At 43.5% G+C, this 13,681-nt stretch overlaps 3 protein-coding genes across 3 annotated transcripts; 2 read left to right on the forward strand and 1 right to left on the reverse strand.

Annotated features, from left to right (window-relative positions):
* Positions 1-107: 107 nt before the first annotated feature.
* LOC104582304 lies at positions 108-1,273 on the forward strand. Its single transcript, XM_010231756.1, has 5 exons — positions 108-161; positions 234-398; positions 516-783; positions 1,078-1,129; positions 1,189-1,273. Exons 1-5 carry the CDS (start codon positions 108-110, stop codon positions 1,271-1,273), a joined length of 624 nt encoding a protein of 207 aa, XP_010230058.1.
* LOC106865385 lies at positions 1,266-7,379 on the reverse strand. Its single transcript, XM_024457654.1, has 2 exons — positions 4,934-7,379; positions 1,266-2,097 (listed from the first exon to the last, which is right to left on the reverse strand). The coding sequence occupies exons 1-2, from the start codon at positions 5,090-5,092 to the stop codon at positions 1,468-1,470; spliced, it is 789 nt and encodes a 262-aa protein (XP_024313422.1). The 5' UTR covers positions 5,093-7,379; the 3' UTR covers positions 1,266-1,467.
* Positions 5,840-8,626, forward strand: LOC100832211 (zinc finger MYM-type protein 1). Its single transcript, XM_010231757.2, has 4 exons — positions 5,840-6,473; positions 6,582-6,897; positions 6,982-7,014; positions 7,265-8,626. The coding sequence occupies exons 1-4, from the start codon at positions 5,840-5,842 to the stop codon at positions 8,463-8,465; spliced, it is 2,184 nt and encodes a 727-aa protein (XP_010230059.1). The 3' UTR covers positions 8,466-8,626.
* The last annotated feature ends 5,055 nt before the right edge of the window (positions 8,627-13,681 follow it).

Here is a 13,681-nt window from a genome sequence, read left to right on the forward strand (position 1 = left end):
CAACCCCACCAACCTGCAGAACCTAGACCTGCAGAATTACGTACGCACTAATATCTACAAATCCATCTTCCTTACGCTCAGTTCAGAGGCAGCACCGATCGATCAGGATGACGTCCCACAACTGGTCTAACAATGAATCCAACGACGATTTCAGCGTCTCGGTAATCCACATCTCCTCTCTTGTTTATTAGTACTGTGACTGTGAAACCACGTCCTCGCACTTCATCAAGCAGGATGTCGAAGACGTGCACGGTGTACCTGTGCACGACGAGGAAGCTTCCTTCAACGGCGTAGAAAGTGATTCGGAGATCACTTGCAAGCACGGCAAGAGGCCGATATGCCGAGTGGCCAGCAAAGGCATCAACACCGGGAGGCGGTTTCTTGCCTGCCCAAATGAGGTAACCAAGCCCAAAATCAATCTTTCTGTACGAATCAGCTAACAAGTTCCGAAATCACAAAGGACTAATCATATCTGTTTAACCGACGTTTTTCCTGTCGCTTCAATTTCTTCCCAGAAAAAAGATGCTTGCAGATTCGTGCATTGGATCGATGCAGAATGGGAGGGCAATGCCGAAAGAACAATAAGATACATGTGGCACAAGCGTACAGAATTGAGCAAGGAGCTTAAAAGAGCTGAGAAGGAATGGAACCGTGTTCTTAGTGACAACAGGGTCTATGAGATCGAGATGAACTTGAATGACAAGCTCCGCATTAGAGAGCACGACAAAGTCAAAGGAGATGCGTCTGCTTCTTACCACACTGTTCGCAATGCTTCTCATCGCAGTTACTGTGTTTGCTGCTCTGCACATGTACTAGCATGGCAGGAGAGATAGGAGCGTCAAATATGTAGGACAATCTGGCAGGCATACATTTTGGGAACATTAGATACCTGTAGTCCATAACTGAAGAACTGGGTTAGGTTAGTATTAGAATTGCAGGGTTCCTTTTGTTCATGTCTTCGTTAACCTCTGTAATCATCTATGTTAGAATGTTGCTCTGCATGCTGCAACATGTCTTGTACCGCTACCTATATGAAGTATTTTGCACCTTCTAAATTTTCTGTCCTGTGATTATCAGTTTTTACCGTGCCAGGTGACCTGCTGCTTTGGTTCTGCATCGTCATGGAGTGGTACAATCCTCTGTACATCTCTAAAATGTTTGATTGTTAACTGAAACGTCATGTGGCAGCTACAACTGCAGCCGTTCTCATGCTGAGCATGTGTACAACATCGTGCATTCCGTGCGCATTGTGTACATAAAAAGTAGGATGTGAAGTGGCAACGAACTATTTCCCGGCCTGAGCATCAACACGTACATGTTCATTACAGTACCAAAGTACAGGACACAAGTTTTACTTATCGACTACTACATAGCTCAGTGGCCAAATAGTCTACACATCAAGGTAACAGTTTGGGCCATGGCAAACATTGCAAAATAGGGCACTACAAGAGTTCACAAGCATCAGGTCTAGCACAGATCTTTCGATGGGCACTTGCGCCTGTCATGTTCTTCGTAGTGGCAGACACTGCAAAACCTTGTTTGCTTGACACCAGATCGACCTCCGGGGGCAGATATCGGCCCATTCATCTGCCTTGGTTTTTTGCCCTTCCTTATCGTCGCGTCGAAGTGTGACATGAATCTCTTGTTCGTAGGTCTTCCGTTCATCTTCTTGATCAATGGAGCTTTGATTGATGATACAACAAGACCTATGTTCTTACCGGAATCAAATATCTGGAGCTGAGAAGTTGGGATGGAAGAAGATTCCCCACTTTCCTCTTCCCCGGACAACTCAACCGGATTTGACTTGTACCCTACCTGGCAAGTCCGGCTAATCGTCTTCTTGTATGCCCTTATATCATTCTTGATACTCTCAATCGATTTCATCGCCATACTAAATGTGTTGTCATCGTATTGGCCCATGTTGTTTAGCTCAAGTGTTGCGAAGTGCAGAACTTGTTGCCACATCATCAACAGCGTCATGTGTGTATTCTGTGCACCATTACGCACCACCGCGGCCATCTGCCCTCTTGCTTCCCTCGTCCATCTCTTCACAATATGACAAGGAGGTATCATCCAAACACCTTTGTGTATCATGACCTAATAAAAAAAGCAATTTCAAGTCAAGTACCGTACAGGAGAGTTTAGAAATTTGAAGATTACTAGCAGAAAGCACAATGGAGCAACAACTGGCGCCAATGTGCGTTGAATCTGAACAGACGAGCATAGTAATTCAAACAGTGTCAATTCAGAGGTTCAAAATCATCTACTGTTATTATGTGGCAACATATCACTCCAAAGTGCTCGAACAATCCACAATCGCATTTGTGATAGCCGTCAGGGCTGACAATTTCAATAAGAAATTGTACTCGTGACCAGGATTCTCTTTCCGCAGCATCTATATGTTCTACTTCAAATGATGAATCATCACGGTTCATCTGAACCACGTAATGAGTTGACTTCAGAAGCTCTTCTTTGAACTTGCCATATACAGCTGGAGTATATATTTCTGCGGCATGCTTCTCCAGCGGATACCCGTAAGCTGTCTTCACTGATTTCTGTTAACGGACAGTGCAGAGTATGTCTCACATTTCAATGGCATAGATAACATAAAATATGTTACAGAAAGACCGGGTACAGCTTCGTATTCAAACATACCTGATGCATGTTCTTCTAAGCTTCATTATCAGCAGATTCTCGATCTTTGATAAGCCTGCTGTACTGCTTCACAAACATGTTTATCGATGATTTCGCAGGAACATATATCTTCAACACATGATTGGCACTCTCGCTTCTTTGCGTGCTTGTCATGCAGGCGCAAAAAATGTTATTGAAATATGGCTTAGCCCATTTATCTCTAGACTCGTAGGCTCGAATCATGAAAGGATGCTTCACCAGACCATATCTCTGCACCAGAGAATGCCAGGCAGCTTCAAACTCCTCTGGTGTAAGCATATGGTTTATCAACTTGTTGAAATCTCCAGCAAACGTCGGGTGTCCTCTGTAGACATGAGACAACACCTCTTTTGCTTTGCGCAAAACATGCCACTTGCACCATCTGTGGTGGGTAGATTTAAGAGATTCCCGTATTGCAATTGTCATCGCGAGGCATTGGTCTGCAACAGGAAATCCAAAGTCAAGTGCTGCTGCTGATGTTACGAGGACACAGGTCACAACATCGACAAGGCCCGCTATACGCCAAACAGATAACTCTGCTCTACTGTTATATGAAGCAGCATGATAACCTACATTTTTACAACGATTCTTATACTGATTCGTAATACCAATAATGTCAGCACAATACGCTAATACGATGTTCCGGATTACATGCATACAAAGTGGCAGATTATTTTAAAAACATCATGCATAAGGATGTCAAAAAGAATTTGCACATACCAGTAAGCATTGTAATTGGAGCTTTGCCACCCATCATAGTAACAAATTCCTCGAAAGCCCACTTGAAATCTTCAGCCGTTTCATTTGTCAACAGCACGCCAGCATAGATCACTCTGGAAATGATTGTTCACTCCAACAAACATTCCAAAGGGCATCTTGTATATATTAGTTTCATAGGTCGTGTCAAATGTGACCACATCACCGAAGTGCTGGTACAGGGTTCTACTACGACCACTTGTCCACATGAGAGATCTAAGACAGTCATCACAGTCTACTTGTGCAGTGAAAACAAATTTTGGGTCGCTAGCGATCATTTCATGGAAGTTCTCTAAAGTCTTCCTAACGTCATCCTCGAGGGAGTCGCGAGCAATTTCTGAGCAGATCGTACGCAACGACTTCTTGGTGAACGGAACATTTGCCATAGATCCATATATACCGCCCATTATAAGATTGACCCAACTTAAGCTTACGTTGTTTTCACGCAGATGACGGACTAGGTCCTTAGTTGCCTGATCTATATGTTTGTGTGAGAAAAGGTGTTTTTTCTCACCACAACTCTCCACGAGAGGGTGGTTGTGCTCCTCAACAAACACTTTCACATACCACAGCAGTTTTTCGTTCAGCAATATTCTGATCATGGCTTTGCAACCACACCTTGTAGTCGCATTCTTTGTATTCCTTTGAAAACCCTGCAGTTGGACTCAGCTACTGTTAGTGCGGCACTAATAAAAATTTGTTAGAAGTACTGACTTCAATGTTTGAGATGGCTTACTTGTCGTTGGCAGCAAAACTCTTTCATCCTGCACTTACCATCTTCCCAATAAAATTATCACCGCATCTAATACTGAAACCCATTACCCAAGAATACATGTTGTAATACTGATACGCTTCGTCGCTGCTCTCAAACTCAAGCCCAATGTTAGGTTTGAACAACTGCTTCGACCTATCCTGGCAGAATTCCCTCAAAGAATCTTCGATGTGGCCGGTGCGCTTCACAATGCTGCAGCATGGACAGAGTTATGTTCAGGATTACATTTGCGCAACATACATTCTTTGATTGAAATGCGCATACCTATCTGCTGATGAGACATCGTCATCAGCCGGTTGAACGTCTGACTTACTGAAGGATGAGTAACAACGTGATCCTTTCGTAGTGCTGTCAGAAAATACACTGCATTCTGATTCCGGTATGGCACCGAGACCATACGAACATGTATCAACAGCATCAGCAATGTCATTACCAGTATCATTATCTAGAAGATGATTGGAATCATCTAGCTGACGAAACCTGCAACATGACTTGCGGACATTCGGTTTCTACAATTTTTGGTTCACTACTCGTGTATGGTGTTACGGGAAAGGAAAGCACAAAGGCTAAAATGCTCCACATAGCTGAGTACTAACTAATGAAACTCAAATGTACAGTTCAACGAAATCAGTACCGTTCTTCGCATGAACCATATGGGGGAGGACATCGCAGAATAGATACTTGACAAGTCAGGAACTTCGAACTCATAAGAATAATCAGAAGCAAGCATACCCGAGGTGGTCGGCATACTGGTGTCCAACGCTGTTCAGGAGCTCCATGAAATACCCATTCGTACCACCCGCTTCCATGGCGGACCAGATATCGTATGGAGCTAGGTTTGGGCTGCGATTGATGTTCTGCATGGTAGATCTGCAACCATTGCAACCGCATGAGCGCTGGTTATGGAATCTCTCGTCTCCTACCTCCCGTCGCGGCAGGTATCAAAGCTTCCGATTTGTTTGCCGGTCGGGGCGGCGTAGCACTACGGCGGTCAGGGAAGATGAACAGTGCCGATGAGCTGTCCAGAAGTATATGTTCCGCGATAAGGGGGACCACACAGTACTAAACAGGGGCGATTTCACCAGGTGGGCTTCGTCAGGCTCTAGCCTACCCTCCATTTTTGCAAAAAAAATGTCAAATATAGGTGCAGGGATGCAGGATCGCTTCAACAAAGGAGTTCATCAGCCAAGGAAGAAGAGAACTCCCGTAAAAAAAACAATACCGACTAATATACTTAACTGGGCCTTGTGGAGGTTAACTTGAGGCCTTATAGCGGCCCAAGAGGGGGGGTTACGGCAGGAATCGTGATCAGATCGATCAATTCCCAATTTACGAGCCGCAGACGAACAACAGATTCGATCGATTCCTCTGGTCTCGCTCACGCAGCCGCCGCGGCACACACCAGCCAGGATCGCTAATTCGCCACTTCGCCGGTCAGATCGTGAGCCTGAACGGAAGTTGAAGGCTGAGGCGGCCGACGGCCAGCTTCCAGGAAAAGTCGTGGTACAAAAAGCATGCAAACGCTAGTAAACTAGCGACTACTGCTGTCTGCTGGTGTATGTAATTACAGTTTATTTCGTACTAGCTTGTTTGATCAATGATGTAGTATATTTTTTATTTTTTGAAATAGATTTTCAAATGAAGAAACGTTCTGTGTCATCTGGTGATCGCAGTACAGGCGATTTGCGTCGGGATTTGACGAAAAAATCAAGTGCTCCACCAATTGATGATGGCGTCGATGAGACTGAGAGAACAATTCCAAATCCCCCGAGAAATGAGAGCGGTCCAATTCCACCAATCAGCGAGAGCACAAATCCTGCAACCAATGTGAGCACAAATTCCACAGTTGATGAGAGCACACATCGACCTAAGAGGCTTCGACTGGAATTTGATCCTAATCACATTATTCCTGACCCCGCTCTTCGGATACCCATCGAAGATTATGCTAATGAAATTAGAGATGAAGTGAGGAGGGCATATTTATTGAAGGGTCGAACAGAAGCAAATGGGCATGTCTTTGAGCAGACACTTGATGGTAAAGTATGGAGATCGTTTCAAAGATCATGGCTTGGTAAGTATGATTGGTTGGAATATAGTGTGAAAGAGAATGCCGCCTTTTGCTTCTACTGCTTTCTTTTCAAGAAAACAGCACAACCCAACACATTTGGAAATGATGTGTTCTCAAGAGATGGGTATAGTCGTTGGAAGACCGCTACTGCTGCTTTTAAAAAACATGTTGGTGGTCCAAATAGTGTCCATAACATTGCAAGGGGTAAATGTGAAGATTTCATAAATCAACGATCAAGTGTGTCTAGTAAAATACATACTTACTCTAAAGAGTCTGAAATAGCGTACAAAATCCGTTTGACGGCTTCTTTAGATTGTGCAAGATATCTCATAGCACAGGGGGAAGCTTTTCGTGGACATGACGAATCTTCTACTTCCATCAACAAGGGAAATTTCAAAGAGTTGTTAGAGTGGTACAAAGATAAGAATAGTGAAGTGAAGGAAGCATTTGAGAAGGGGCCAGGAAATGCACTTATGGTTTGTTCAGATATTCAAAAGCAACTTGCAAAATGTTGCGCTCAAGAAGTCACATCTGTAATTAAGAGTGAAATTGGAGATAGGAACTTTGCAGTGCTTATTGACGAGGCTAGAGATTCATCAATAAAAGAGCAAATGGCTGTGATTGTGAGGTTAGCTTCACATATTTTGTCTATCTTTTATAAAATTATTATGCCATGAGTTCTCCTAACACTTAAATTTTGTGGCACATGTAGGTTCGTGAACAATCAAGGGAAGGTCATGGAAAGGTTTCTTGCAATGAAGCATATTTCAGATTGTACATCTGCCGCGTTAAAGGAAGCTCTGCTACACCTTCTTGCATTACATGATTTACCTATTTCTAGGCTACATGGACAGGGATATGACGGAGCTTCAAATATGAGGGGGGGAATTTAATGGTTTGCAGAAACTGATTCGAGACGATAGTCCACATGCCTTCTATGTCCATTGCTTTGCTCATCAATTACAACTGGTGGTTGTAACCGTTGCTAAGTGCAGTAAGTGTATTTCTGATTTCTTCAACCACGTTCCATTGATAGTTACTCAAGTGAGTGCATCTTGCAAGAGAAAAGATACACTAATTGCAAAGCACCAAGATGTCTTGTTGGAAAAGTTAGAAAATGGTAAGATCTCATCTGGAAAAGGGCTGCATCAGGAATCTGGCCTAGCAAGACCTGGAGATACTCGATGGGGCTCACACCTAAAAACCTTGCTCCGTATATATCAGATGTGGGAGTCGGTAGTAGATGTGCTAACAATTGTAAGTACCGATGCTCGTGAACACTCTAGTGTAGTTGGAGCTGGTGGTTTGGTAAAGAAGATGGAATGTTATGACTTTGTTTTCATCCCGAACTTTTTAATAGGCCTGTTGACCATCACAAATGATCTCTCACAAGCTTTGCAGAGGAAGGATCAAGATATTGTTGAAGCTATGGGTTTAATCTCAGATGTGAAAACACGCTTGCAAGATGTCAGGGACAATGGGTGGGAACCATTACTTGACCAAGTGAAAAGTTTTTGTGAGGAGTATGGCATAAATGTGCCAAATATGGATGATCTTACTGTACCAATGGGTGAATCTGTTCGGTCGAAGAATAAAGTGACTCTACGCCATTATTACAAGGTCGGTATATTCAATGTTGCTATTGATGCGACTATGACTGAGATAAATCATCGCTTCAATGAAGTTTCCTCAGAGTTATTGGTATGCATGTCTTGTCTTAATCCAAGCAACTCCTTCGCTATGTTTAATGTTGATAAACTTGTTCGACTTGCTGAGATCTATGAAGCGGATTTCACCATCTCCGATCGGTTAATGTTAAGAAGTCAGCTACAAATCTTCATTCTTAATATCGGGAGAAGTGAGAAATTCCATGGGTGTTCTGATATTTCCAAACTTTCTCAATTGATGGTTGAAACAAAAAAAGATAAAACATTCCCATTGGTTTATCGGCTTATTGAGCTTACATTGATCCTTCCTGTGGCTACGGCATCTGTTGAGCGAATATTTTCAGCAATGAGTATCATCAAGACATATTTGCGAAACAAGCTATCAGATGGGTGGCTCAATGACTTGATGGTGTGCTACACCGAGCAGGAGATATTCAAAAGTATTGATGATGCTAAAATTACGAAGCGATTCCAATCGATGAAAGATCGCAGAGGACATTTGCCGAAAGAAAGAAACGTAATAACTTAGAGATATACATAATTATTTTGAATTTAATATAATTTGGAGCCTAGCTAGTATTCACTGATTTTGCTTATTTTGACGTGCATGTCACTTGATAGCCGATGCATACTGTTATGTGGGGACTAATTCTCGTTATATTAGCAACTTAGCAAGGTATCTAATTGTATTTTTGTGTTTTTCAATACTATCACACATTGATGTATGAATCTGAATCACATTAGACGATAGTCCCTCTTTTGAAGTCAATTTAGTATAGTGTTTTGTCATTTTGAGCCCACCCTCATTTGAGGTTCTAGAATCGCCACTGTCTAATACCAATCTTTCCCGAAATCGCAATACCATTCATGCACGCACAAATGAAAACTGAATGGTACATGTAACATGTACCATTCAGACGGAACACATAAACAACATCTGAGCTGGAGGAAGCATGGAAGTGAGGAGGTGACCAACCATATTCGCAGAAAGAACACCTCGGTTCCGTACAAAATTACGGAGAAAGGGGAAATATTACCTAGGGTTCTTGTGCATCAGTCCACCAACACCGCTCGTAAACCACACGGCGATGATTCTTCACATGAACCACAAAAAGAACGGCGCGCGAGGTCCCGCCGGATACACGAACGCCCAGGCGGCGGCGGATATTCACCAGAAATAAGCACGACCAGGCCGCGCCGGGAGGCGAGGTCCCGAGGCGCTTCCGCGGAGGAATGTAGTACCCCGCATGCAGGAGAAATGGTAGGAGAAATGAGAGAATATCAATCCTTTTGGTGTAAAATGGAGAACCGCGGCTTCCCGGCGGACGGCAACGATTTGGGGACACGTGTGCCGACGACGGGGGAGAAGAAGGGTCGGGTCAACAAAGGGGCGGTGGGGACTGAGATATTTCGGGGCCATATACGGATACCCCCACACACGGGCCCACGAACCCACCGAGCCGTGGAAAATAACCAATACATGTCATATACGGGAGACCGTATGAGAATCCCATCGGGCAGATCGAATCACGAGGCGAACGAACGGGCGATAGCGTGCCAGTACATACCGGCACCGCTATAAAAGACACTTGCGTCTTATATAGGCATCCCATCAGTGACCAACTGGAATTTTTCAAAATGGCTAGCTCTGCTAATCCTTGGCTGCTTGGAATTCTTAGTATGGAGTAGTCTTTACGTATATACGGAAATAATGGAACGGCCTGAAGATCAGGATCGGTGGATGTTGAGCTTCGTGTTGAGCCAAAGGCTTAGGAATAGGAATGTGACTGAGATTTTAAAAACTTTGATTAATATAGTAGGAAGCACTACCCATGTTTCAAATATACATATACCGAATCTATGCCTAATAATAAAGGAAATAGTGTTTCGACCTGGGTCCAGCCCAATTGGGGGATCGGTCTGTCTAACCCACGAAACCACGAGTCGGGAAGAAAAAATCGCTTCGTCCGTCCCTGACGCGTGCGAGATGGTGAGACTGACCTCAAATCCGCACGCGCGCCTCCGGTGGCCCCCACGAGCCTCCGGATCGGTATTGTTTTTTTTCTCTGCTAATTAGCTGGAGTAGCAAGAAGTTTTCATAATTTCTTTTTCTGTGTAGGGCATTTATGTTTAAGAGTCCGTGGAAACACACGCATACTGTACAAGTTTAGCTTATTGGTGCTCAAAATCGCTGTGAACCGGCCATCTATTGTGCATTAACTAAAGATTAACATTTCTATTTTGTCTCTCGTGGCCTCGTGTGGGTGGTAATACTCGATCGTAAAGATTACCGCGGCAGTTCTATCACCATATTTAAACTCTACCGCTATCAACTCTAAAGCATGAAAGAAATACATGTTGTCGGTCTCGGGAAAAAAAGGATTTTCGTTATTGTGGCATTGCTAAATTAAGGGGAGGAGGCGCTTGAATTTTCTCAGTGAACAGAAAAGAAAAACGCTAACTAGCATATCTTTTTTTCACAAAGGTTAGCATATTTGGTTTCGTTAAGACAAATTTTTGACTAAAAATTACTAAATTCATATGTATTTTCTCATGCATGAAATCTATATGAATAGATCCTCTTCAAAATTCTTGCTAATAACGATGGTTTCGACGTTCTGTATCATATAAATCACATATTAACGAAACCAAATACGCCAACTTTTATGAAAAACAGGGAGCATAAATGCCACCTGAATTAAATGGACCGATGTCAGATATCAAATCTGGTGCTACAGAAATTAATGAATCCTGACAATTATTCTCTGGTTCGCAATATATTCCATTTTAAATGCAATAAAAATCCAAAAGATAATCTGATATAAAATCTTGTGCCAACTAACGCAACCAACAAAATTTTCATGTTGATTCGGTGCAAAATTAAACGCCGCTAATATATCATCATCTACTAAGTCGGAGATCTAATACTCTATGGTTTATGGTAGTATTGATCTCGAGCTTCCGTTATCAAAGAAAAAAAAAAAGCTCGTCGTCGCCAGCATGTTGATTGTTCGCTCCTATTCCGACCGAAATAGAATGTGGATGGGGAAGCGGTTGATCTAGACACAAAATTCTTGGGGTGACAGAGACGGGTTATATATACAAGCAAAACGATTATTGATACCAAGTAGTGCACCATGGTGGGCTTTGAGGAAGGGGAAGAACCGAAGAAAGAGAGAATGGCAAGATTGCCGGAGTGAGACCGGAGTTGGCAAGAAAGGGTGTAGAATTAGTACAGGTGGTTACTGTGGTCTGTGGACTTTTCACAGGAGTTGCCCTCGTTTCAGAAATAAAAAACGATCTAAAAATGTTTCTAAAAAAAAACGATCTAAAAATGTGCACCTTAAGACTTATCTACCTTTAGGTACAATAGATACATAAAAACTTGGTTAAATAAAAACGTGCACTATGTAATAAAATGGATAACTATCTTATGATGGAGTGGGTACTGATTAGTGGAGAGGTTGGAGGAGAAGAAGACACGGAGAACAGGGGAGCGGTAGTTGTGAGTTGTGACTTGGGAGGCAAAGACAAGGGTGAAACACAGCTTGAGAAGAGGAGTAATATAATTCTGGACTTGTGTGATGCATCGATCACTCGAATTTGACAAAAGACAGAGTATTACCGACAAGACAGAGCACTATTACGTTCAGTTTAGAATGTGCGTGGCTCTGTCTGCACGATGTAGGCATGTGAATATTGCAGCGTATGGAACCGACGTGTAACAAAAACAGCGTAAATTACTCATTCCGTCTCTAAATTTTTGTCATGGTTTTAGTTCACGTAATTAGTTCCGAGTGAGAGTGAGCATTCATGCATGATGTCAGACCGGGCCCAGCCCGCACCTTTTTTCACCAGCTTAGCTAATGTGTACTCACAAATCTTTCGTGGTCATTCACCCATCTTTGTTTTAATCTCCATAATCTAATGGTCATAGGTAGCTAGCCTCTATCACCTTTTTTGCTTATCTGGGGTTTAAATATGCTCCTAGCTAGCTAGAAGCAACCTGTGCGGGGTGCCTCTTCTCTTGGTTGGCATTGGCCAGATCATATACCGTGCTTTACCTTTGATAGCAACTGTTGAATTACTTATCCGATGGTCTGCTCATGCAAACTGGAGCTTGGTTAGCATATCATGTGTGTTTGTGTGTGTGCCATGAGTCACTGGCCCAATTTATCCATCCAAACTGTGCCTGCTGATGCGATCATGATGCCTTCTGCTATCCTTGTTGGCTATTCACTTCTTCCCTAATTATTGCTAGGTGCTTGTGCATAGTCGATCCCCTAATCGGTCTATTCTTATCTTCTTGGGAGCAAATCAACTATTATTAAGGAGCTAATAATACCAGCAAGATCTGCAAGTGATTTCCCTTCAACGTTTTCATTTCAGCAAGATCTGCAAATCAGCAATTATTAAAGAGTTGATAATATCGGATGAAATCCCGGGACTGAAAAGGAAAGGTCGTCAGAGTAATCTCTCGGATAGGCAGAGGTTTCTCTTTCTTGTTGACAAATGACAAATCCCTCAGGGAAATCTGGATCAACAGATGAAAAGTATAAATGGAAAGAAATGAGTTGAAAACTACAAAATATAAACGACGTCGACAACATAAAAGTTAAACTAAAAGCACTAGTACAAAACAGACTATCAGTATTAGTGTCGGTCAAAAAAGGCTATCAATGGCGTGTGCCTCACACGCCACTGACTTCTGGCCATTGATAATCGCGCTATCAGTGTCGTGTGCAAAACCCGTCACTGATGGGTGACCCATCACTGTCGGTCAGGGCACACCCGCCACCCATGTCCTTCTGCCAACAGTGGCGTGTTCAGTGCACACACACGACACCGTTGGGTATTTAGGAAATAAAAAAATAACTACATATTATTATTTTACATACACAGTCCATACATTCCACTATTTATTCCATATACAATTCTTAGATCACATTTAACAGATGAATCAGCGATACACACAAATTGGCACAAAAATTACATGCAGCATCTAGCTTTGTTGAATCCCAAATAAAAAACACCGGCTTTGTTGAATCCCAAATCAAAAACAAAACAAAATTAAACTTGATGTGCATACAGTCCACTTAATCATGCAGTCTACTTAAGATCTCCCTTTTCCAAGTCAAGGACCAACACAGTTAGAAGAAATTGAAATAATCGTAAGAATAGAAATCACAGGAGATTGGAAATCATAAGAATCAGAGGGAGCTTGGAAGAACTCGAGCTCCATCGTGTCAATCTTCAACAGCAGCTGCCCTCCTCCGTCACCGTCAACCAAGGGAGAGCTCGACGCCAACGTCGACCCGGCTTCCGTAGCGCGTCCGTCAGAGGAGGGCGGCCTGAGGAAGGGAGAAGGCCGGCCTCCTCCAGCAGCAGGGAAGGTGGAGACACCGTCGGCTCCCTCGCGCGCCTGTCCGCCAGATCTGGGAGCTCCACGAGGAGGAGAGGCGAGCCGCGGCGGAGCCCGGCGTCCACCACGACGAGGGAAGAGGGCGGCGCCCAGCAGGGAAGAGAAGGGGCGGCGCCCGACGCCCACGCGAAGAGGGAGGAGAGGTGGAGGGAGAGATTGTCGTCAAGGGGAGGTGGAGGAGATCGTGGGGAGTTGGCCACTCGGGATGGATAAGGAGAGGAGACGGGAGCAGAGAGAGAAGGGACGGTCCAGATGAAAACAGAGGTGGAGATCAACTGTCATGGGAGGGACATGTCCCCGATCCGGGGGTGCACCGCTCCACC

Source organism: Brachypodium distachyon, chromosome 1 (genome assembly GCF_000005505.3).
Source record: "Brachypodium distachyon strain Bd21 chromosome 1, Brachypodium_distachyon_v3.0, whole genome shotgun sequence".
In the NCBI taxonomy this organism is placed as follows: domain Eukaryota; kingdom Viridiplantae; phylum Streptophyta; class Magnoliopsida; order Poales; family Poaceae; genus Brachypodium; species Brachypodium distachyon.